Source organism: Poecilia mexicana, unplaced genomic scaffold (assembly GCF_051168715.1).
Source record: "Poecilia mexicana isolate PSO_F unplaced genomic scaffold, ASM5116871v1 scaffold_23, whole genome shotgun sequence".
NCBI classification, from domain to species: domain Eukaryota; kingdom Metazoa; phylum Chordata; class Actinopteri; order Cyprinodontiformes; family Poeciliidae; genus Poecilia; species Poecilia mexicana.
The window spans coordinates 18,587,138-18,610,459 of NW_028263392.1; the positions used below are offsets into that span (position 1 = coordinate 18,587,138).

Here is a 23,322-nt window from a genome sequence, read left to right on the forward strand (position 1 = left end):
TCTTTTCTTCCAAGATATATTAAAGCAGAAGTTTCAGACTCTACTCCTAACATACAGAAAAAAAAAGAAGTAATCCATTTGACCTTTAACAAATTGTGTTAAAAATGCACAGATTAACAAAAAAACACCAAACAGTGGGCTGTGTGGATTACTTACAAATAAAACCAAAGTTCATTTATTTTATACTGGACACAAATGAAAAAGCAACATGGAAAATCCAGTGACATTTCTTTCTTTTCCAAGTAATCACAAAACAATATTTTTCTTTTATTTGGACACTTTTTATGACTTATCCAGTAAAACACCAGCAAATACTCAAAGTCATCATGTTTGGAGAAATGAAATCACCTCGCCTTCAGCACAAACTGTGCAACTACTTCTGGTATTTCTGTAACTATGAACTGAAAACAAATGCCTTGGTCCAGCCTCTTAAAAGCTTAATATTGAAACCAAAACTGAGCCAAGCATCTTAACATTTGGGGTTTGTGCCGATAACAAGGAATTTAAAAGAAGTTGAGGTCTTCAGAACGTGGCTGATCAGAGAGAAAGCAGGCAGCAGTCAGCCTCGACTCACAGCTCTACTGTTTTCCTCTGCAGCCAAACCTGTCCTCGGAGGACTTTAAAAAAGAAGAAAAGGTGTATCATTATTGGTCAATGACAAACAGAGCACTCAGAATACCAACATCAGTTCCCGGTGGATGGAGATGTTTCGGATTCTGTTCCTTGATGTGGCCTGGTAAAAGACACTGCAGCAACCCCGTGACGCTCATCGCCTCTTTGTTTCTCTCCTTCCTCAGCTGAGCCTCCGTCCTCAGGCTTTGATCTCAGGGGTCGAGCTGTACAGCTGCTCAGAGTTCTCTGTTCCCAGGTCCTCTAAACACACAAAACCCCAACACAAGCAGTTAGAAGTGCAGGAGCAGAGTTTCCCTCCGTGTATTATAAACATGGTGGGCCATCAGGCTTAGCATTGCTTTTTTATTTTTTATTATTGCATTCATTTAAAACATTAGTTTGTGTTTAGATATTAATCTGCCAGTCTTCCAGTAATGCATAACCATCAGGGCTGAAACGATTCCTCGAGTGATTCCAGTACCTTGATTATTAAAACTCCTCAAGTAAAACTGATCTGCCTCGAAGCTTCGTTAAGTTATGTTTTATCATTTAGCGCACCGGGTTCCAGCTGGGACTTTATTTGCTCTCTCACTTCCGCCTGAGTTGTTGACGAAAGCTAAGTGTTGGCAGCATAACGTCCAGTTTTCAAGTTCAGCCTGGGAGGATTTTACTGAGTCATGAATCTGATTTTTGTCGTTCTTCCTTAAAACGACAAAAAAACATCCTTAAAATGACGGGAGCGATACTTGGAGTACTTCTCCTCCCGCAGCTGCTGGTTCAGAGCGAACGGCGGGACAAACATGGCAGGATTATTTATACAGGTGAGCGGATAGACTGAACACTACGGGCGGCTGTGCTAATGCATAGCTTTACTGAAAATACCGGGAAATAAATTCCATCTCATCCCGGTCACAACAAATGGGTGGCGAAGAGCATCGTGACGTTACTGACCTGGTAGATGTTTCTGTGTGTGACGAATGCAGGAGTTAAATCCCGTCGCTAACATGAACACAAACACTATAAATGGCTGAGCAAGGTGAGAGTTCATCTATTAAACTGACTAAAGATTAATACATAAACAGAAAGCTGGAGCATAGACTTTTTTTATAATAGCCTGCTCACAAATAGACAGGCTATTTGTGAGCACAATAAAGAGCCTGCCTCTTTATTAAATTGAATATAATTTCAGATTTTTCTATAACTTTTCTTCAAGTTAACTTAGAAAGTGAGTTATTATTGTTACAGGTTAGTTTTCTAAACTACTGAAAAGTTACTGTTAGGGATGCTCAAATATGAAAAATTGGACTAATGTTGATATGCAATAGCAACACTGCTGTTATGTTAGATTTACCAATGTTTTATTTCATCTTTTGTTTTTTATCCGATTACTTTAATCGTAAGAATAATTGATAGCTTACTCGATTACTAAAACATTTGTTTACAACAGCCCTAATGACTATCAAGTGATATTTTCAAATTACCTGTCAACTTTAAAAAATGTTTTAACTCAAAAACATGGTGGGTGTCTGGATGACTGCCCTACTGCCCCAGGCCCTGGGCTTAGCTAGTTTTCTAGGGAAACCCTGCAGGAGAATGACTGACCGATGTGACGTACATCTGTACATCTTTTGGTCATTTGATTTTCTTTCTCCCACTTTGGAGCTCTTGTCATGTCAGTGACCATACCTGGTAATGCAGTATGGACAACAGGACTTTTTTTGTTTGTTTTAAAGTTATTATTTGTTATACGAAATAGAAAATAAAACATTTTTTTTAATCTGTTCATCCTTTTTGACACTGAAAAAGAGAAATGCTTTGTATTTTAAATCAAATAAGTGGGGTTCGGTGGATAGAGCACCATGTCCAGAAGCTGTGGTCAGCGCCATCCTGGGGTCATTCAAAAACGCCCTAGTGCCAAAACAACGTATAAAAATAAATAAAAAAACAAAACTACATCACCATTTGTTTCTTCTTTAATATTACCCATTCCTAAAAGGCAATTCAAATGACCAAAAGACATAGTGGTCCAAAGAGTTCACTCAGTTGTTTATTCACTGAGAATCATAAACGAGAACAACTTATTTCATTATTGGTTTAGGGTAAGCAGACTCCTGAGAGACGCTCGGTCAAAGCTACATTTAGAGTGGAAGCCATAACTGATTGGATAAGCAAACTCAGTTTCTTTCTTTCCCTCATCGTTTCCCGTCTCTCGATCACGTGAGCAACCACAACAAACGTCCCTATGAAACGTCTCACCATGTGCAGAAAGAAGACAGGGCAGCTGAGCTGTATGAAGTATATGAATTAGATATAAATCCATGCAAGAGAATATTTTTTGAATCAAATCATTGTAAGACTTGCTCCAATCCTACTGACAATGTGACAAAAATCTGTCAGTGATCAAAGTAAGAGTTACCAGGAAGAACACATTTCCACAGGCCATAGGTTTTCCCCACCGCCGTCTGCCACAGTCTGAGCGTGCCGTCCTCAGAGCCACTGGCGTACAGCTCCCCATCAGGACTGAAGCGCACACAGTGCACTGGACCAAAGTGGCCTTTATACGACTCTGCAGAGAGGACATCACAGAAAACTTGAAGCTAATTAACAACAATTAACCACATTAACTTTTGTAACATATAACCGCTGTAAAAAAAAAACCAAGATCAGCCTGGCTGACAACACTGAAGACGTTTACACCATTTAAACTGTCTGGATGACAAAACTTTGGAGTATAAATCACTGAACGGTTTAGCACCACAGGACATTTTAAAGATCTGCTGCTGCTGTATCAACCTTCCAGAACCTCTCAGGTCTGCTGGTTCTGCTCTGCATCCAGAATCAGAACCAAACATGGAGAAGCAGCATTCAGCTTCTGTGCAGCACTAATCTGGAATAAAATTCCAGAAAACTGTAAAACAGCCAAAACACTGAACCTGTTAAGAGTTGCTTTTGATTAAAAACTACTGGAACATTGATTAATACATTTGATATGTACTTGCTTCATGATTTTGCTGATATTTGACTAAATGTAATGTTTGCTGCTTGTATTATAATTTGTTACTGTCTGATATCATCATGTAAAGCATTTGAACTGCCTTGTTGCTGAAATGTTATATAAATAAACATGACTTGGTCACTTAAAGCCTGCAAAGCTGTTACTGAATTAATAAGAACAAGAGAGTACATTTCTGATTTAAGAACAGGATTCCTTGTTAACATATGAAGAAACTGTACAGTTCTTTTTTAAGATGCTAACCTTACCTACTTCCCTTTAAACCAGTTAGCAGCTCTGAGACCAAATGTTTGAATTTTACATACAAATATATATTTTGCCAAGGGTTAACATCAGCGTAGTATCCCCAGAGAATGCTCCTATTTAACCCTCCTGTTATGTTCACTTTTGAGGTACAGCAATAATGTTCGCGGGTCAAATTGACCCGGAACATAACAGGAGGGTTAATTAGGTCATATGTTGAAATATTTTTAAATTGAAACACAACTGCCTTCCCTCTGATCATCCAAAGAAGTTCCTCTGTTTAAGCCCAACAATCTTCTGGTCAACAACATGCTAATAAAAAAGTTTTAGTACTCTTACCCAACTCTTCCTTAGTGCTATAGTCAAACTTGTATAGCCTGAAGTCATCACCGCCAGCAACAAAGAAGTCCTTTTCTGGATGGAGGGATGCTGAGTTGATGGGAGCTGGTGCCTCCACCGTCTTAATAAGGTCCAAGCTTAACAAGAAAAACCACTGGTTAGAACCCACAGTGATTATTTAGAGATGGATAACAATCAGCTCAGATTACTATTCTGTGTATTTATGTATGTTTGATATATACATAAATACGCCAGCATTGATTTGTCAGCTCTGGTTCTAAACACTAGACCAAGAAAAAAAATGCAGAAGTCAGAATGAACATCAACCTGTGAAAAATGCTGGAAGTAAGTAAACACTCAACAGCACCATACTTACTTCCATACTTAGCTGTGAATCCAATCAGCTCCTTTCTCCACACAGACAGAATAGACCAGTCAGTGAAAAATACATTCTGAAACACCGACAGCTTCTCAAAAAATACATAAATAACTGGAAGCTTAGTGCAAGGCTCAGGACCATTGAGTTGCATGAAATAGGAGAACATTTTCTGTCTGTTCTTTCAGCACCGTATCTTTGCGTATCCTGGAAACCCAAGGATATGACAATTACCCAGAAACAGAGAAGAAGCTAGCTGCTAAAGTAATGTCTGCTAAATAATATTTAAATCAGTGGTTCATTGTTGGTAAAGCAATGCAAACCACACTGCAGGATGGGAGTCAAAATTAGTTTATGTTCGTATTTATTCATTTGTTATATTTTCCTTGATGCACTAGATTCATTGTGTGTTTTTGTACACATATATATATAAAAAAAAAAAAAAATTCCCCTCTCACCCTCTGTGGGTGGTCTCTTTCATCCTCTGAGCTCGGGTCCTCTACCAGAGGTCTGGGAGCTTGAGGGTTCCTCCAGTATCTTGGCTGTGCCTAGAACTGCACATTTCTGGACTGAGATGTCTGATGTTGTTCCTGGGATCTGTTTGAGCCACTGCTCCAGTTTGGGGGTGACTGCCCCGAGGGCCCCGATGACCACAGGCACCACTGTGGTCTTCACCTTCCAGGCCTTCTCCAGTTCCTCTCTGAGGCCCTGGTATTTCTCCAGTTTCTCATGCTCCTTTTTCCTGATGTTGTGGTCACTTGGTATTGCTACATCCACCACGGCTTTCCTCTGTTCTTTATCCACCACCACAATGTCCGGTTGGTTCGCCATTACCATCTTGTCTGTCTGGATCTGGAAGTCCCACAGGATCTTAGCTCGGTCATTCTCCACCACCTTTGGGGGTGTCCCCCATTTTGACCTCGGGGCTTCCAGTCCATATTCTGCACAGATGTTCCAGATGCCCGCCACTTGGTTATGTCGTTCCATGTATGCTTTCCCTGCCAGCATCTTGCACCCTGCTGTTATGTGCTGGACTGTCTCAGAGGCCTCCTTGCACAACCTACACCTTGGGTCTTGTCTGGTGTGGTAGATCTGAGCCTCTATTGCTCTGGTGTTTAGGGCCTGTTCCTGGGCGGCCAGGATGAGGGCCTCTGTGCTGTCCTCGAGTCCAGCTTTCTCCAGCCATTGGTAGGATTTCCTGATATCAGCCACTTGAGTTATTTGTCGGTGGTACATCCCATGTAGGGGCTTGTCTTCCCATGATGGTTCCTCCAGCACCTCGTCCTCTGTTCCCCATTGCCTGAGACATTCGCTGAGCACATCGTCCGTTGAGGCTTTGTCCTTGATGTATTTATGGATCTTAGATGTTTCATCCTGGACAGTGGCTCTCACACTCACTAGTCCTCTGCCTCCTTCCTTACGGCTCGTGTACAGTCTCAGGGTGCTGGATTTGGGGTGGAACCCTCCATGCATGGTTAGTAGCTTCCGAGTCTTAACATCCGTGGCCTTCATCTCTTCCATTGGCCAGCTAATTATTCCGGCAGGGTATCTGATTACTGGTAAGGCATATATATATATATATATATATATATATATATATATATTCTGCACATATATATATATATATATATATATATTCTGCACATATATATATATATATATATATATATTCTGCACATATATATATATATATATATATTCTGCACATATATATATATATATTCTGCATATATATATTCTGCACATATATATATATATTCTGCATATATATATATATATATATATATATAGGGCTGCACAGTGGCGCAGTTGGTAGAGCTGTCGCCTTGCAGCAAGAAGGTTCTGGGTTCGATTCCCGGCCCCGGTCTTTCTGCATGGAGTTTGCATGTTCTCCCTGTGCATGCGTGGGTTTTCTCCGGGTTCTCCGGTTTCCTCCCACAGTCCAAAAACATGACTGTCAGGTTAATTGGCCTTTCCAAATTGCCCCTAGGTGTGAGTGTGTGTGTGCATGGTTGTGTGTCTCTGTGTTGCCCTGCGACAGACTGGCGACCTGTCCAGGGTGTACCCCGCCTCTCGCCCGGAACGTGAGCTGGAGATAGGCACCAGCACCCCTCCCGACCCCACTGAGGGACAAGGGTGAAGGAAAATGGATGGATGGATATATATATACATTTTTTATGTTATTTTTTTCAAAAATAAAAAAAAAGATTTCTTTGGCCAACTGGAATTTAAAAGCAGACTATTTTTTATTGTGTTATTGTGGAATATTGTCTGTGATATTACAGGTATTTAAAAAAAATGGATCATAGCATCATTACTTGGCTACATCACACACCCCAGGTCTTCTCTCAGTGTATCATAAGACTGGCGGGCAACCAGGCTTCGCTTGTGCCCCCACCAGAATTAGCATTGTTTATTTAAATAGTTTTAAGGCTTTATAGCAGGTGTTCAGGTGTTAATCTTACAATCTTTTAATAACAAATAATTATCAAGTTATATTTTCTAAATTCTTGTCAACTTTTAACATTGTTTAGCTCAAAAATACAATGGGTCGCTGGATGACTGACTGTCCTAGCACCCAACCAATGGGCTTAGCAAGTTTTCTGGAGGAAACCTTGCACCCCTACAGCACACTGCTTCAGCTAGGAGAGGAAACAACATGGATGTACTTGTGAAGCATTAAGTGACCATGGTGAGAGGGTAGCAGTACCTCAGAGCGTTGTAGAAAGCTATGGTCTTTCCATACGTTATCACAAGTATCTCCCCGTCAGCAAGATACTCCATGCTGCTCACAGACGTGTCAAATGTGAGAGTCTTCACTTCCTCCATGGATCTACTGTCCCAAAGCCTGGACACACACACAGTTTCCAATCTCAAACTGTTTCTCAGCACTGAACTGTTTGACAGTTTAGCAGTCAATATGCAACCAGAGTCTGGCTGAAGTGCAAGTCTGACCCCAAGCAACATGTATCAGAGGAAGTTTCCATGAGAAGACAAAATACAAACCTGACAGTTTTATCTTCAGCAGCAGAGAGGATCTGACTGTCGTTGTTGCACCATAGAGACTTCTTTATGGCTGAGCTGTGACCTGCAATCTCCTGAGGAGCTACAACACACACAAGCAGACAAGTCAATGGTCAGCCTGGCTAGCTTAACATCACTGCTATTGCTACTTACAGCAGGAAACAATAGGTTTCATTTGCTGAGCTTTAGATACGAGACGATTCTCTTCTGACACGAGCACAGTTGAAGGCGTACGGTTCTACATTATAGATGGCATGTTATGTGGTAGTTATCAATGATGCTATGCTAGGCTGCAGGTCCAAACGGCATCAGGTCCAGGCTCTTGATGTACTGTGCAGATCAACATAGTGGCATCATAGAATACATGTTCAGCCTGAGCCTGAAGCTGTGGAAGACCTCCTGTGTGGAACCACTACAAGAGACTAAACATCCTAAAGACCTCAGCAACTAGGGGCCGGTGGCCTGACTTCACATCTGATGAAGACTGTCAACAGGCTGGTGTTCAGCCATTTACGGCCCCCTGGTGACGTCCTGGTGAAGGCTTGCCTACCAGCCTGGTCTTGAGGTGAATGACTCCATCATCTACCTCCTGCACCGACCTCCAGCCCAGCTGGAGAAGTCTGGGACACTGGAAGATTTTTGCTGGTATTGCATGTCTATCAGTCAATAGTCTGTTGTCTTTTTAATGCAAAAATAGACATTATGTTAACCTGGCATTGCCTCCTTATGCTATGCCACTCAGTTCTAATCTCTTCACAGTTCAGTCTGGGCTTTCTCCCTCTGTAGTGAATTCCTAAACTAAAATTTCTACAATCAGTGAACAGAAGGAGAAGTTATGAACACTGACATTGATTTTCTGCTCTGTTTTAGAATTATAGTCTGCCTGTAGTTTCAGCAATAGCAGCAGAGGAAGCGAATGAAGCTGTTCAGTCAGAATTAACATTAACAGCCATCTTGTTCAGCTCGGCTCTTCTCTCTTCGCAGTGGAGGATGCTTTTTAAGGAGTCGGGTTTCAGGATCTTCAGAACGCCATCTGCTTTCTTCTGCTGTTGTACTCTCGGCAGATTGCAGTTCTAGCCAAATGACTCTGTGTAACTTGGCTTATACATCAGTAACATGACACAAACAAACATCACAGGACAATTAAATATTATGAGCCAATCAGATGTGAGAACAGTAGAGTGATGCAATATACAATAAACAGATTGGCTGAATAAAGAAAAAGAAAAAAATAAATTCTAATGTTAAAATAATACATTTATTATTTTGAAATTTAAAAGCTTGCAATCTACTTTGAGTGTCTGGTTTGTCAGCCCTGCTCTCGTTTTGGGTCTCATGAACAATCTCATGTAAATCAGGGTTTGGAGATAAGCCAGTATGTAAGATCACAGCCAACTCCTTTCTCCTCTGAAAGGATGCATTTGATTTGTTAGTCAGGGACATTTGATTGACAGTGGGTTATTAATTAGTTCAAAGTATTCAGCTGTAGCCTTATTCCAATGGCCACAGGGAAGTCTCCCAAACTAAACACTGTAATAAAACAATAGTTTAAACTGTCCTGAACCTATTGAAACTGACGCATTTACCATCTAGCTAGTCAAAATAAATACTTTTTTAGTTACTAAGAAGTTCTAAATTTTCAATCATTATGTCAAGTCTCACTCTTTATTTTATATTATCTAACATACGTTGGAACACTTATACTGCTTGGACTTTTCAACTCATAAAAATCAAGGCTGCCACTTTGCAAGAGAAGCAGCAAAGAAGGATCTTTTCCTACAGGCTGACTTACCAGCATCAGGTTTGCTAAGATCGTAGATGCGCAGCAGCTTATCATTTCCTCCAGTCAGCAGACAATTGCTGTCCTGAAGAAAAGAGGCAGGTCATTTAGTGCAGTGGTCCCCAACCTTTTTATTACCGCGGACTGGTCAAGACTTGGAAAATTTTGCTGCGGCCCGGGGGGCGTGGGGGGGGGGGTGAACCGTCAGATAAGGCTTCTGCATGTTGATGTTCCCGCTAAATCCTGAATATACCTAATTTGCGTTGTGTTGGCCATTTTATCGCAGCCTGTGGGGTTTTCCCTGACTGGGAACGAGAATACAACCTGTTGAATGTGACAGGTAGCCAATCAGAAAGCGCGGTGACGTAAGAACAGAGGGGAATCCCAAACAGCTGACATATCGCGCAACTGTGAGTCCAGTGGATATCAGAGATGATATGTGGAAATGTTTAATATTATGTGTAAAGGTCATTATTATATATGTTTATTCAGTTAAAAATGTTAACTATGAGAAAACATATTCACCTCCAAATCATCCTGACTATCATCTTCGTAAAGACCAAACCAGGCTGAGGAGGTGCAGCTATTTGGAGCCAGGCTGAAGTAATTCAGATGAATGCGCATCCACAGATTTCTTCAACAGACCGATTAAATCAATCACACATTCACTGATGCTATGCCGATGCTAGATAAACCAAGTATGCCATAGCTCACACCAAACATCTTTAGATGGAGGGTTATGTTAAGTTAAAATGCCAGTTTATAATCAGTGTGACTGCTGACCGAACGGGTAAGGCTCCAGGATTAACTATGCTTGGCTGTTAGCTCGGTCTGGAGCAGGCTAGCTGCACAAGATAAATCACCATCGTAATTGAGGCTTAATTAAGCCAGGAGAGCCAGAAAATCCCGGCTTAATCCGCTATCCTGGTTTTGTGAAACAGTCCTCTGGTGAGCAGTTGGTGGGTAGAAAACTGTCACAGAAAAATAAAACATTATCCCTTAGAAAACATCACATGGCCTTAGACAGAGTAGAATACTACTGATGAAGGCACCTTTCAAGGACTACAGGAAGTCAATGCTGTTTGAAAGAGAAATTTTAAAGAAATAAAGAGTGGGTTATCCATTATGCACAATATTTTATATTTCTATCTAAAAAAATCTAAAAACGTTCCATAGGTGTATTTGCAACTATATCATACAGCCCTTGACCCATACAGGTTTTGTTTTACAGTCTGTATAAAAGCAATCACGGCTATATTGCAGATTGCAGTAAAATATCAGTGGTGAGAACACACAGATACAAAACTGAACTAACCTGAGTAAAGTTGACAGACTTGACAATGTGTTTGTGTGCCAGTGAGAGGACCTCGTCTCCGCTTACAGCATCCCAAACCTTCCTGCAAAACCACAGAGGAAGTGGCTAGGTGCCGATTCACTTCAAAATAAAACTAATCTAAGTGATAAAAACAGGATCTAGTCAGAAACTTTAAAACAGAAGGAAGCGTGGGGTGAAACTTGAAGCAGTGGTGGAGCTACACACAACTTATCTCTGTGTGATTTTCAACACTCAGCCTTTTCTATATATATATATATATATATATATACACTCCTCAAAAAAATAAAGGGAACATTTCACTTTAATTTTGTGTGTGGCTCCAAATCCAGGCCTCCATTGGTTAATAAATTTGATTTCCATTGATGATTTTTGTGTGATTTTGTTGTCAGCACATTCAACTTTGTACAGAACAAAGTATTCAATGAGAATATTTCATTCATTCAGATCTAGGATGTGTTATTTGAGTGTTCCCTTTATTTTTTTGAGCAGTATATATATATACACACACACACACACACACACACACACACACACACACACACACACACACACACACACACACACACACACACACACACACACACACACACACACACACACAGCCTTCCTGGGTAAGTCTCTCCACAGCATGATGCTGCCACCACTATCTACTACTGTGAAGAGGAGTTGAAGTCCATTTTAGTCTAATCAACAAATTTTGCTGTGTTTCCTGCAAACCTTGTAGGAAACACAGCCTTTGGAAACTGCAAATAGGACTTTTAAAGACTGGATCTGTGGAGACCATTTTGCAGATTTTCCCACCAGAGAAATTATCTCTGCACTTCCTCCAGTTGGTCGCCTTTGGGTGCTCCTCTGATGTACATTATTACTTTTACACAATACACATGTATTTTTTTTTTCATGTAGGCCCTAAAAAAAACAAAAACAAAAAAACAGGACTGTCCAAATAAAATGTTCATTTGGGAAATTTTACTTGTACAAAAAACTTATGTATTGATTATTGAGCGTTTTCCTTATGTATTATAAGCCTGGCGGGCCACCAGGCTTTACTTCACCCCCACCAAGCTAAGCATCTTTTATTTTATACACTAAGAACAGTGACAGTAAAGATGGATTAAACTAGGTTTATAGTAGATGCATTGAAGAGGGCGCTGTCCCTACACCTGCCTGTTGGCTTCACATGATATTATTTCAAAATTATGACACCTGTATGCACCTCTGAATTTTTGTGACTGAACATTTTTTAACACAACATGGTGGGCCGCTGGTGGACTGCCCTAATGCCTCTACCACCAGGCTTAGCAGGTTTTCTGGGGGAAACACTGCTATTTAATTCATCTTATGGTGGAGTAAAACAGAAATATGGTTTGTCCACATTCTGAGCATGTTCTTCTTTACTGACATCTACCTCAAAATGTAACTCTAGCAGTTTAGATGGTTTGATAAATGCACCAATGCACCATTTTCTGCGAGTAATCAGCAGGCCCATCACTCTTTTACTCCAGGAAAGAAATATGTTGAATCTGGTCAGCTAGTGTCAAGACCACATGTTTTGAAAATCTGTGAAGACTTCAAAAGTTGTGAAAAGTGTGTCCAGCTTTAACTCCAGCTGACCCATAAACCCCAACAACAAATATTTTAGAAGTTTCTCAAAAATTTCCCTCTGAACAGAAAAACCAAAACAAGCACAGTGAGTCAGCTACACACAACTCAGCTACTTTGTTGAATTCAGGCAATAAAGGATTCCCCCACTCACGCTGTGAAGTCAGCAGCAGCAGTGGCTGCCTTGGTGGCGTCTGTGTTCAGAGTGGCTCCCCAGACAGCACCTTTGTGACCCAGAAACGTTCCGATCCAGTCCCCTGTGTCTCCCTGGCGCAACATGGGCTTGCCATCTGACAGTGAGAAAAAATAAACAAGAAAAGGCTTGAAAGACAGAATTATTAACCAATAGACTTGAGCTGAACCTTAGCTGGTTAGTATAGCTCTTAACCAACTCCTGCTACTTCACTAAGTAGCAGGAGTTCACTGCTACAATTAAGCCAGGAGTTCATGCTTAATTCAGTTATAAGCCTGTCAAAATAAACAATTAATCACATAATAAATCAAAATGCGCACAACGATTTCTATTTTGATTAATATTTTTTGAAGGGCAACTCTGTTTACAGAGAGTTAATACATTTTATTTATGGTTTTGGTTGTGTATGTTTTTTTAATTTCCTTTTTATTTATCGCTACTGGTTGTTGTTTTTACTTCGGATATTTCAAATATCTTCCAGTTCTAGAGTCAAGTGTTCCTTAAAATTAAAATGATTATTGGTTTTTGAGAGAGAAACCTTGCATTTTCAATATATTTAAAATATATATCATCCAGCAAAATGTGTTATTGTGATAGACCTATTTGTTTCAGTTTATTTATATAACACCAACTCACAACATGTCATAAGGCACTAAAAGAAAGCATATCAGTTCATTCACTCACATAAATGCATACATGAAAATACACTGAACAACCCCAGATAATCGAGTTTAACCCTGCTATGACATGGCAGAAAAGCTTCTCTTCACTAAGTTCAAGTCCAGTTTAATTCTTCAGAAGAAAAAATGGCTTGAACGTCTCAAGCTAAACACAAGCTATTAAGCAATGTTAAAACATACTAATAATTTGGATTTTACTTCATAATTTTATATATTTATTTTATCTTGAGATGTGTTTAAATTTAAATTTAAGCTTGTTGAACCACTTACGGATTTTTGAGCTTATTTTTAAGTTAATCTAGAGCCCTGCAAATATTTATTTTATGGAATAAAACAATTATTCACAAATTATATTCCTGGTGAATCTGCAGGGTTTTTATAATTCTGTCTCATAGGCACACATTGGTGGACCTAAGATGAAAATTACAACCCTCTCCCTTCTTCATGAACGGGGAAAACTTAAAAAAAATACAGTGATGTATCAAATACTTATTTTTCCTCTTGTATATCAGATTCTTAAAGTAATGTCCCGTTAAACAGTCGGAAAGTTCAACAATTTCCTGAATCTGAATCAGTAATCAACAGGTAGAGGGAGAAGGCAAAGTAAAGGGTAGAGATAACTCTTGGAAACGGGATACAGCCTTAAACTGTTAGTAAAAATAGCCAAACCACAAACTTAGAAGTTTCATTTGAATCTTTGCAACAGCAGGTTTAGGTTAATTAAATCAAAACTACAAACATGAATTTTAGAAATACAAAACTGTAATTTGAATAAATACAAACTTAAAATTTGGTTTGTTGTGAAGTGTGCTGTCATCAAGCTTGAATTTAGTCATCAGATAGGATAACAGCTTAGTAAACAAGACCTTATAAACAAGCCTCACCTTTGCAGGCGCTGATGAGAAAGTATCCATAGGGAGTAATTCCACTGAAGGCCAGGTCAACCACAGGCCGGGTGTGCCCGGAGCAGGTAAGAGGCGTTTGTCTCATTGCCATGGTCTTCCAGCCGGACACAAGAAAGCTCGCTCAAAGGAAGGAAACGTTAAGATATGGCTAACTAGCAAGCTAGCAAGATGGATAGAAAAATGGGCGAGTAGAAACACAATACTACAACAAAGCGAATGATTCGTTGATAATTTTCTGTTGACAGCTGTTCAAAGCCAAACTATAGATATCTTAGGATTAAGAATTAATCAATGTAAACGTCCCAGCAAAGGAATGACTGCCGTGCTAATAGCTACAACATTGCAACTAACTAGCAACGTGCAACGCGGCTACACTGCCGTAGCAATGAAATAGCCCGGCGTGCCCCGTCAGAGACTACAAGGTTAACACTTCCTTCCGGTAACATGTTTTTCAAATTAAATCTGTCGCGAATAATATTGTCAACAATTTCATATCACTTACTTCTGATGGTTTTCAGCGAGTTCAACCAGTTAAATACATTAATATGAACTGAAATTAGTCGGTTGAATCAGATAACTTTTGAAAAATCACATGTGAAATATCATTAAAAAAAGACGTGTTTTACTGCTTTCTTAGTTTAAAAAAAACCCAACAACAACAACGCAATTTATTAACTCTTTTTCATTTTACATAGCCTTAGTCTGTCATAACGAAAGTCTTTTACTTTGATAGCCGGTTGAACCGGAAATAAGCTTTTATTTTGAAAGATGCTAGACTTGGGGGGGCGCTGGGTTGAACAATAATAATGGGTTGACAAAAGAGCAAAATCAATATCAAAACATGTTTTGAATTGAAACAATACAATATGCTAGGGTGTTATATAGCAAACATAAATAGATTTAGAAAATAAAAAAATAAAAATAAATTAAAGTAAGTACACCTATCAATTATTTTAATGGCTTTGGTATTTTTGGATGTTAAAGTGTTGCAATATATCATTTGAATAAATATTTAAAGATTTAGAAGGAAGGTTTGTTATTTCAAATTTTTTATTCATGCATATGATATTTTTGCAATGAATGAATTTAGCTCATTAGTATGATAAGAGAAGAATCCAAACAATATAGTTTTAGAAGTAAGGAGAAAGTTGGCTAGAATGTTTTGTGAAATAAATTTGCAAATGTCTTTCCAGAAAATACATGAGACAGGACCAGAATAAATGTCAGATCTTCTTGATAGAGTTGGCAGAATAAGCAGTGTCATTTTTGTATCATTGGAGAAAAAAATTGCAGGGATAAAATTGATTATCTTAAAAGATACTTCTTTGACCGTGATCAGATATTTTGACGGAAGACACCCGATTTTCTTCCAGTTCAGTTCAGTTCTCAGCTGAACTGCTTATTCTAAGAGATTGCATTTAGATTAGAGACCATTAATAAGGTATCTATTTCACGGTTGTGTCTTGCTGTTAACGATGTGCATTTGTTGCACAAGGGAAAATATGATTGTTTTTCTTTTTTCTTTTTTTGCTTGTTGTGTTTTGCATGTTTTTGGTTTTGTTTTCCCTTTGACACCCGAACGCACCAGGTCGAAGGCAGCCCTTTAAGGAGGCGGAGCCCACTGATTGCGGCTTGTAATCAGTGGGTCGGCAGGCTGATTGAGTCCATAATAAAAGAAGCCTGGATAGAAGGGGAGAGTGCGAGCCCTGTAAGCGAGAGAGACGGATCCTGACGAGTGACGGACAAAATCCGCACCCCAGACATAGAGCACCGAGGGGTGAACTGACGGCCCAGCACAGAGAATCAGGGCAGAGGAGGTCCTCTGCCCGCGCCTCTGGGTCTGGCTGTAAAGGATCGTGATACGCCGAATAGCGGGCAGTGCCGGAGTTTTTAAGAAGTCAGCTGGAAGCTGGCAAGTGGACAAAGTGTGGACGGGCCGCATTCACTTGGAGCAGCGCAAGTAGAACTCAGCCGAGGATCTGGAACTGGTGACTGCCTTTTACGGAACTTTTTGGGGATCTCATAAAAAAGAGAAAAGGACTGTTTTTTTTTATTCTTTTATATATAGCCACTATTGCAAGTGACTTCTTGTAGTGATAAAAGATCTTAAATTTGATTGTTCCGTTGGTTGGGTTTTTGAGTTGTTTGCTCCCCCTTGTATCGCGAACTGAGCGTGGAGCCATATTGGTGACACATTGGCACATTTGGCCAATGCTATTGACTGGAGGGTCCAGACTTAGTGGAGGTACAGAGGACTTAAGAAGCACTATACACCAGACTGGATAGCATCAAAAATAAAAGCATATTCCTTTGGTGGTATGCGAATGACAAACTTTTTATTTTGAACATGAATTGAACGGCCTCATTCATTTCGACCGCCACCATTGCAAAAACTACAGACTACAATTCTAAAATAGAGCAGAAAATTAATATCATCGTTCATGGCTTCTCCAGTAATCCAAGTAAACGTAAGAAAGCGCAGGGAGGCAATAGCTAGTCTAGGAAAAAGGAGGTCTTTTGTAGGGTTTCAAATTAAGACCTTCACAGAGGGCAGAGGGAGGAGTTGGATTATCAATACATTCGGACTGAGAAGGAATGCTGGAGGAAGGTGGACAGTTTTTCTGCAAAGGCGATGTGATACGAAGAATGTAGGCCATCATCTCCTCAAGATTAGAGGAGAACAAAGATTTCAGCAGGAAATAAACGGCTATTTGCATATGTTCCGTGTCGTAATCTGACCACAAGATGTCGCCAAAGTTCCTTTTATGAGGAACTTTGGAAAATATCTGCTCAATATTTCACTGCAACTGTAAATTTTTCAAATTAAATTAATTATGTTATATTATGTTGTGAATGTGTATATACACAGAGGAATGTTTAAGTTTATCTCTTTTAGATATCTCTTTTCTTTGTGAAGAGAGATTGAAGGATTTCTCAAACTTGCTTGAGGGAGAGAGAGGCAAAGGGAGAGAGGCAAAGAGAGAGAGACAGAGAGAGAGAGGAAGCGAAGAGAGAGAGAGTTTAAAAAACAATCATAAATGCTAACTCAAAAAAAAGGAAAAACTAAAGATGCCTCATCCAATGTACATAAAACATCATTAATACCCCACTTGCATACAAAATCATCAATGTTCTTTGTCAACTTAAAAAAACTCAAACTCCACACGAATTCGAGCGATTATCAATCTCTGAAATAAAACACAAGCATCATCTGTTTGATGACCGTTCTTTTTGTTTCTCCTCGATAACCATATTGCCAGTTTTGCAGTTCCAGAAATAAAATTCAAAAGAATATGAATAGATTTCTTTCCTGCACAATACCATGGATCATAAATAAAAATACAGTTAGAAAACTGTTCACCAAAACCACCAAACAAATGACCTAAAAGAACAAAAAGAGACTTCAATCTTGAACATTCAACAAATAAATGAGATAATGTTTCATCTTGAGAACAATAACAACAGGAAACACTAACGCCAGGATGAAGGTGTGCCAGATACCTGTTTGTAGCTATGGCCCCATACACAATCCTCCACTGGAGGTCACCCACCCGTTTCGCAACGGGGGGTTTGTACAGGGACCGCCAACAGCCTCTTGGGGTAGAGCTGGAGTCAAAAAACTCAAGCCACTTCAACACCCTCACTTCTGCCAGAGAGCGTAGATTCAGCACCTTCACACAGACATGGTACAAAACTTTCTTCCCCAGGCCTTCAAAATAACCCAAAGGTGTAGCTTGGAGAGACAACAACTTCTCTGGCTCATCCTGCCACTGATCCACTGCAGGAGAGACGATCATGGAAGGAAACACGTACTCATATTCATCATCCCATTGGTCAGACAGAGTACTGTTAACAGCAAACGCTCTGATGGAAACTGACAGAGATGCACATGTTTCTTCTTTAATCCTTAATGCAATTCTGTTGGATCGTATCTGTAGACTCTCCATTAGACTGTTCAGCTTCATCAGATGACCCAGCTTCACACAGCCTGCTTCCCTCATCCTAGATCTTAGCGTACCAGATGAGAGGAGCTGTGATGAGAGAGGAAACTGTTCTCAAACAGAGGCTCTTCAAAAACCCACATTCCAGGTGTTGCCTCAGTCTCTCTCAAAGGTGAGAATCTTCCAAGTGTTTAGCACAGATTGGTAGAACGGGGTGAGACCAGTCAAATCCAAAGATCCTTGTCTCAGCAGAAAGAGATGTTTATCATATCCCATACGACCTGCTTTCCTTAGCAGAAGACGCGCCGTATCCAACCATGGCAGTCCAACCCCATCTTCTGCAGAGTTTGAAGCCTGAAAGCCGCGATCCGCGACATGATGTCAATAAGTCCTTGTCCTCCCTCCTCCACAGGTAGATACAATGCAGCAGCTCTCACCCAATGACATCCAGACCAGAAAAAGTCCACTAGAGTCTTTTGGAGATTTTGTACAAGAGAGGATGGCGGCGTCAACACAGTCAGTTTATGCCAGAGGGCCGAAGCAACCAAGTTATTAACTACCAAGACTCTTCCCCTGTAAGATAGCTGAGGCTGCAACCATTTCCACTTAGATAATCTGGCACACACTCTCTCCATGACACCCTCCCAATTTTTTCTCAAAACAGCCTCCGTTCCCAAAAAAACACCCAAGAATTTAAAGCCCTGATCGACCCAGTGAATATTACCTGGTAATACGGGGAGATTATTATTTTTCCATGGGCCAACTTTCAAAGCAGAACTTTTCTCCCAGTTTTCTTTAGCTGAAGAAGCTTTTTCATAAAGCTCCAAACAATGCTGAAGACCCATAACGTCATTCTGGGTCTTAATAAAAATGTTTATATCATCAGCATAAGCAGAGACTTTAAAATTATGAGGCAAACCTGGAAGAACAAGGCCAGTGAGGGTGGAGCGAACTTTAAGTAAAAAAGGCTCAACTACAATAGAGTCCAACTGCCCAGATATGGGACAGCCTGGTCTAACACCTCTTTGAACTTTAACAGGACGACTTAATCCTCCCTCAACTTTAACAACGCAAAGCACTTCATTATATAATAAACCCAATAAAGAAATAAAACCTTCACCAAATCCAAACGCTCTTAATGTAGAAAAGAGAAAACAATGATCAACTCTATCAAAGGCTTTTTCCTGATCTAATGAAATAATTCCAACATCAGTTTCATATAATTTACAAATGTCAAACAAATCTCTTAAAAGAAAAAGATTGTCCTTAATAAATCTTTCAGGTACACAATATGATTGATCTCTATGTATAATAAGTTCGAGAATATTCTTCAGCCTGTTAGAAAGCACTTTAGAAAATAACTTGTAGTCCACACAAAGGAGAGAAACCGGCCTCCAGTTCTTCAACAAAGTCAAATCTCGTTTTTTTGGAAGTAGGGAAAGGACAGCTTGTCGGCAGGATGATGGTAAGATTCCTGTTGATGGGCACTCCTGAAGCACCTCCCACAAGTCCTCCCCCAACAGCCTCCAAAAATGTTTGTAGAAGTCTCCAGGTAAACCATCTAAGCCTGGACTCTTTCCAGAAACCATCTGTCCAACTGCAGCAGTCAGTTCTTCCATTGAAACTCCAGCATCCAGCAGCGGTAAGCTGAGGAAGACCATCCAACAAAGTCTCCATAGAGCTTCTGCTACAGGTCTGCTTCTTGTAGAGGTCACTGTAAAAGGCCACGGCATGTTCCTTCATGATGCTGGGATCAGCGGCATCATACGCCTTATTTGAATAAATTAAAGAAAAGAAGATAAAACTTTCTACACAGAAGTAACAAATCAGATTTTGCTCTTGCAACTTCTCCAAAGACGTCTTTGCTTTTTGTTTGTCGTTTCCATCTTTTGTCTTTTTCTCTCTCAGGTAAATTCATGTGTTGTTTGTGCTCTGAGGTTTCTGATATTTTGTGATGTGTTTGTCTGGTGATAGTACGCATCTGTCTTGAATAAATGCTGATTATTGTGACGCTGTTATCTCTGCGTGATCTCAGTCTTTGCGCACAGCATTTTTCTGAACCCGGGCATAAGAGAGGATTTAACGAGTCAAAAGGTTTTTAAAGTTCAAGAATTTGTCCTCTCTTAACAATTGATATTAGCTAGTCATCTTTTAGCTAACATTACCTGCATCCAACAGCTTTACTCAACTCAGTCGGTTAGTTTGGAGGGAAAAACTGTGAAAAGTTCTTTGCGTTTTGCTGGTTTGCTGCCGTGATTCTAACACAAACCTACGTAGCTCCGCCCAGCAGCAGCAGGTCTCCTTCACAGGTGGAAACCCAGCGCGAGCGTCGTAGCGCTCATGTTGCGTTTAAAGGCGGCTCGGAAAAACAGGTTACATGTTAACAACGGATTAAACAGTTTTAACTGCTGATAAAAGTGACAGAGGACACAAATATGGGAAGTGTGGAAGCCTCTACTGTATCAAATTGACATAGGAATAACAGAGAGTTGGCCATTCTAAGGTAAAAACCCAGCGCATGCAGTGTTCATGTTTTTGTTTTTTTTGCATCCAGACGGCTTCCCGCGCCCCCCCTGCAATGACACGGCGCCCCCCCCTAGGGGGCGCGCCCCACAGTTTGGGAACCTCTGGTTTAGAAGATGATGGAGGATGAGGTTCTTCCCCAGTTCTGTCAGTTAGAAAACTAGCAGTGCAGTTCCAATCACCCCCAACACAACACATTCATTTTGACTGGACTGTTGCAAAAAATGATACATGTCTTGAAAAATGTTAATTCTTTGATCCCCTTGATTAGGTGCATAAACATTCATAAAACAGAAAAAGTTTTTTTCTATTTCCGCTCTGATCACCAGGACCCTTCCTGGGACTAGCTCAGTATAAGAAATAACATTAATGTCTAAACCTGGTGAGAATTAAACTGCTACACCAGCAGATGATCTGGTCCCATGAGACAAAAAATGTTTCCCTTTCCAACTCAAACCCCACTCCACCTCATTTTCATGATCTGCATGTGTCTCTGGTAAAAACACAACATCAAGTTTCTTTTGCCTAATCGTCTCTAAACTAACCATCTGTTTATGTGGATCCCTCCCACCATTGATATTTAAAGTCCCCACCCTGATGTTACTCATGCAGGTGAAAAAGAGAAGGAAGACAGACAGAGACAGTAGAGAGAAGGTCACCCAGTGCACTTTTATCATTATCTTATTTCTGAATTTTCAGTCGTTTTGAACCTTTTGCTTTATTTGCTGACACCTGTCTCCGGACACTTGTCATGTGGTTTTTAAGAGGTCTTGTGAGAAATTCTGTTCCCCTGTGAAAATCTGTTCCCCCTGTGTCGGGAGCGCGCATTGCAGCCAGAGAAGTGGATCCGGCGGATCTGACCATTTTCACGGCGCTTCTGATCGATTTCTCGGTAAAAACTACTCGTATAATCATGTCAATGTTGTAACTTTCAGTTTAATCGGCAGAAATCAAAATAAAAATGCATACATAAATAAACGAAGTCCTGTGTGGAGGTCTTTTTACGCTGTTTTGTGTTATTTTAAACGCGAAGAGAATCGATCTTTTTTTTTTCAACTTTTGTCTCGTAAGCCTCACAAATAAAAGTGAGTCAACAAACAGGCTCCCAACACGAAGTGTGCATTTATAATTTTTCATTTCTGATAAAGGAGGAGGGAAGCTGGCTGATAGCAGGGCACAAAAATAAAGACTTCCTGAAAAGATCAGAGTGTAAACTTTTTGGTCAATCCCGTTCTAATGTAAAATAAGGAAAATAAGGAAATGTCTAGTATGCTATCACACATAATTTTTGAGAATTTGGAAACAGTTACTTTATATTTCCCAAAGTTATAGGGGGAGAAGAGGAGAGAATGGATATTTCACCAGCCTGATAAAATCTGTTCCCCCTCTTAAAATGGAAACAAATTAATTTACCTGCAAGTCTTTTACTGTGTTGATTCCACTCATCAACAACAACAAATCCTGCAAGTTTGAAAACATTAGCTCTTTATTTGCCAAAGTTAGGATGGGGGAACAAAATATTTTAAGCGCCTGATAAAATCTGTTCCCCCCCTTAAAATGGAAACAAATTAATTTAACCACAAAGTCTTTTACTGTGTTGATTCCACTCATCATCAGCAACAAATCCTGTGATTTTCATAACATTTGCTCTTTATTTGCCAAAGTTAGGATGGGGGAACAAAATATCTTAACCGCCTGATAAAATCTGTTCCCCCCCTTAAAATGGAAACAAATTAATTTAACCACAAAGTCTTTTAATGTGTTGATTCCACTCATCATCAGCAACAAATCCTGTGATTTTCATAACATTAGCTCTTTATTTGCCAAAGTTAGGATGGGGGAACAAAATATTTTAAGCGACTGATAAAATCTGTTCCCCCCCTTAAAATGGAAACAAATTAATTTAACCACAAAGTCTTTTAATGTGTTGATTCCACTCATCATCAGCAACAAATCCTGTGATTTTCATAACATTTGCTCTTTATTTGCCAAAGTTAGGATGGGGGAACAAAATATTTTAAGCGACTGATAAAATCTGTTCCCCCCCTTAAAATGGAAACAAATTAATTTAACCACAAAGTCTTTTAATGTGTTGATTCCACTCATCATCAACAACAAATCCTGTGATTTTCATAACATTTGCTCTATTTTTGACTAAGTTAGGATGGGGGAACAAAATATTTTAAGCGACTGATAAAATCTGTTCCCCCCCTTAAAATGGAAACAAATTAATTTAACCACAAAGTCTTTTAATGTGTTGATTCCACTCATCATCAACAACAAATCCTGTGATTTTCATAACATTTGCTCTATTTTTGACTAAGTTAGGATGGGGGAACAAAATATTTTAAGCGACTGATAAAATCTGTTCCCCCCCTTAAAATGGAAACAAATTAATTTAACCACAAAGTCTTTTAATGTGTTGATTCCACTCATCATCAGCAACAAATCCTGTGATTTTCATAACATTTGCTCTTTATTTGCCAAAGTTAGGATGGGGGAACAAAATATTTTAAGCGACTGATAAAATCTGTTCCCCCCCTTAAAATGGAAACAAATTAATTTAACCACAAAGTCTTTTACTGTGTTGATTCCACTCATCATCAGCAACAAATCCTGTGATTTTCATAACATTAGCTCTTTATTTGCCAAAGTTAGGATGGGGGAACAAAATATCTTAACCGCCTGATAAAATCTGTTCCCCCCCTTAAAATGGAAACAAATTAATTTAACCACAAAGTCTTTTAATGTGTTG

The 23,322-nt window shown here is 39.7% G+C and overlaps 1 protein-coding gene across 1 annotated transcript; it reads right to left on the reverse strand.

The window, feature by feature from the left end:
- Positions 1-144: 144 nt before the first annotated feature.
- strap (serine/threonine kinase receptor associated protein) lies at positions 145-14,502 on the reverse strand. Its single transcript, XM_014975614.2, has 9 exons — positions 14,083-14,502; positions 12,480-12,615; positions 10,703-10,784; positions 9,400-9,472; positions 7,590-7,689; positions 7,294-7,431; positions 4,208-4,344; positions 3,029-3,178; positions 145-873 (listed from the first exon to the last, which is right to left on the reverse strand). Exons 1-9 carry the CDS (start codon positions 14,192-14,194, stop codon positions 812-814), a joined length of 990 nt encoding a protein of 329 aa, XP_014831100.2. The 5' UTR covers positions 14,195-14,502; the 3' UTR covers positions 145-811.
- Positions 14,503-23,322: the final 8,820 nt, after the last annotated feature.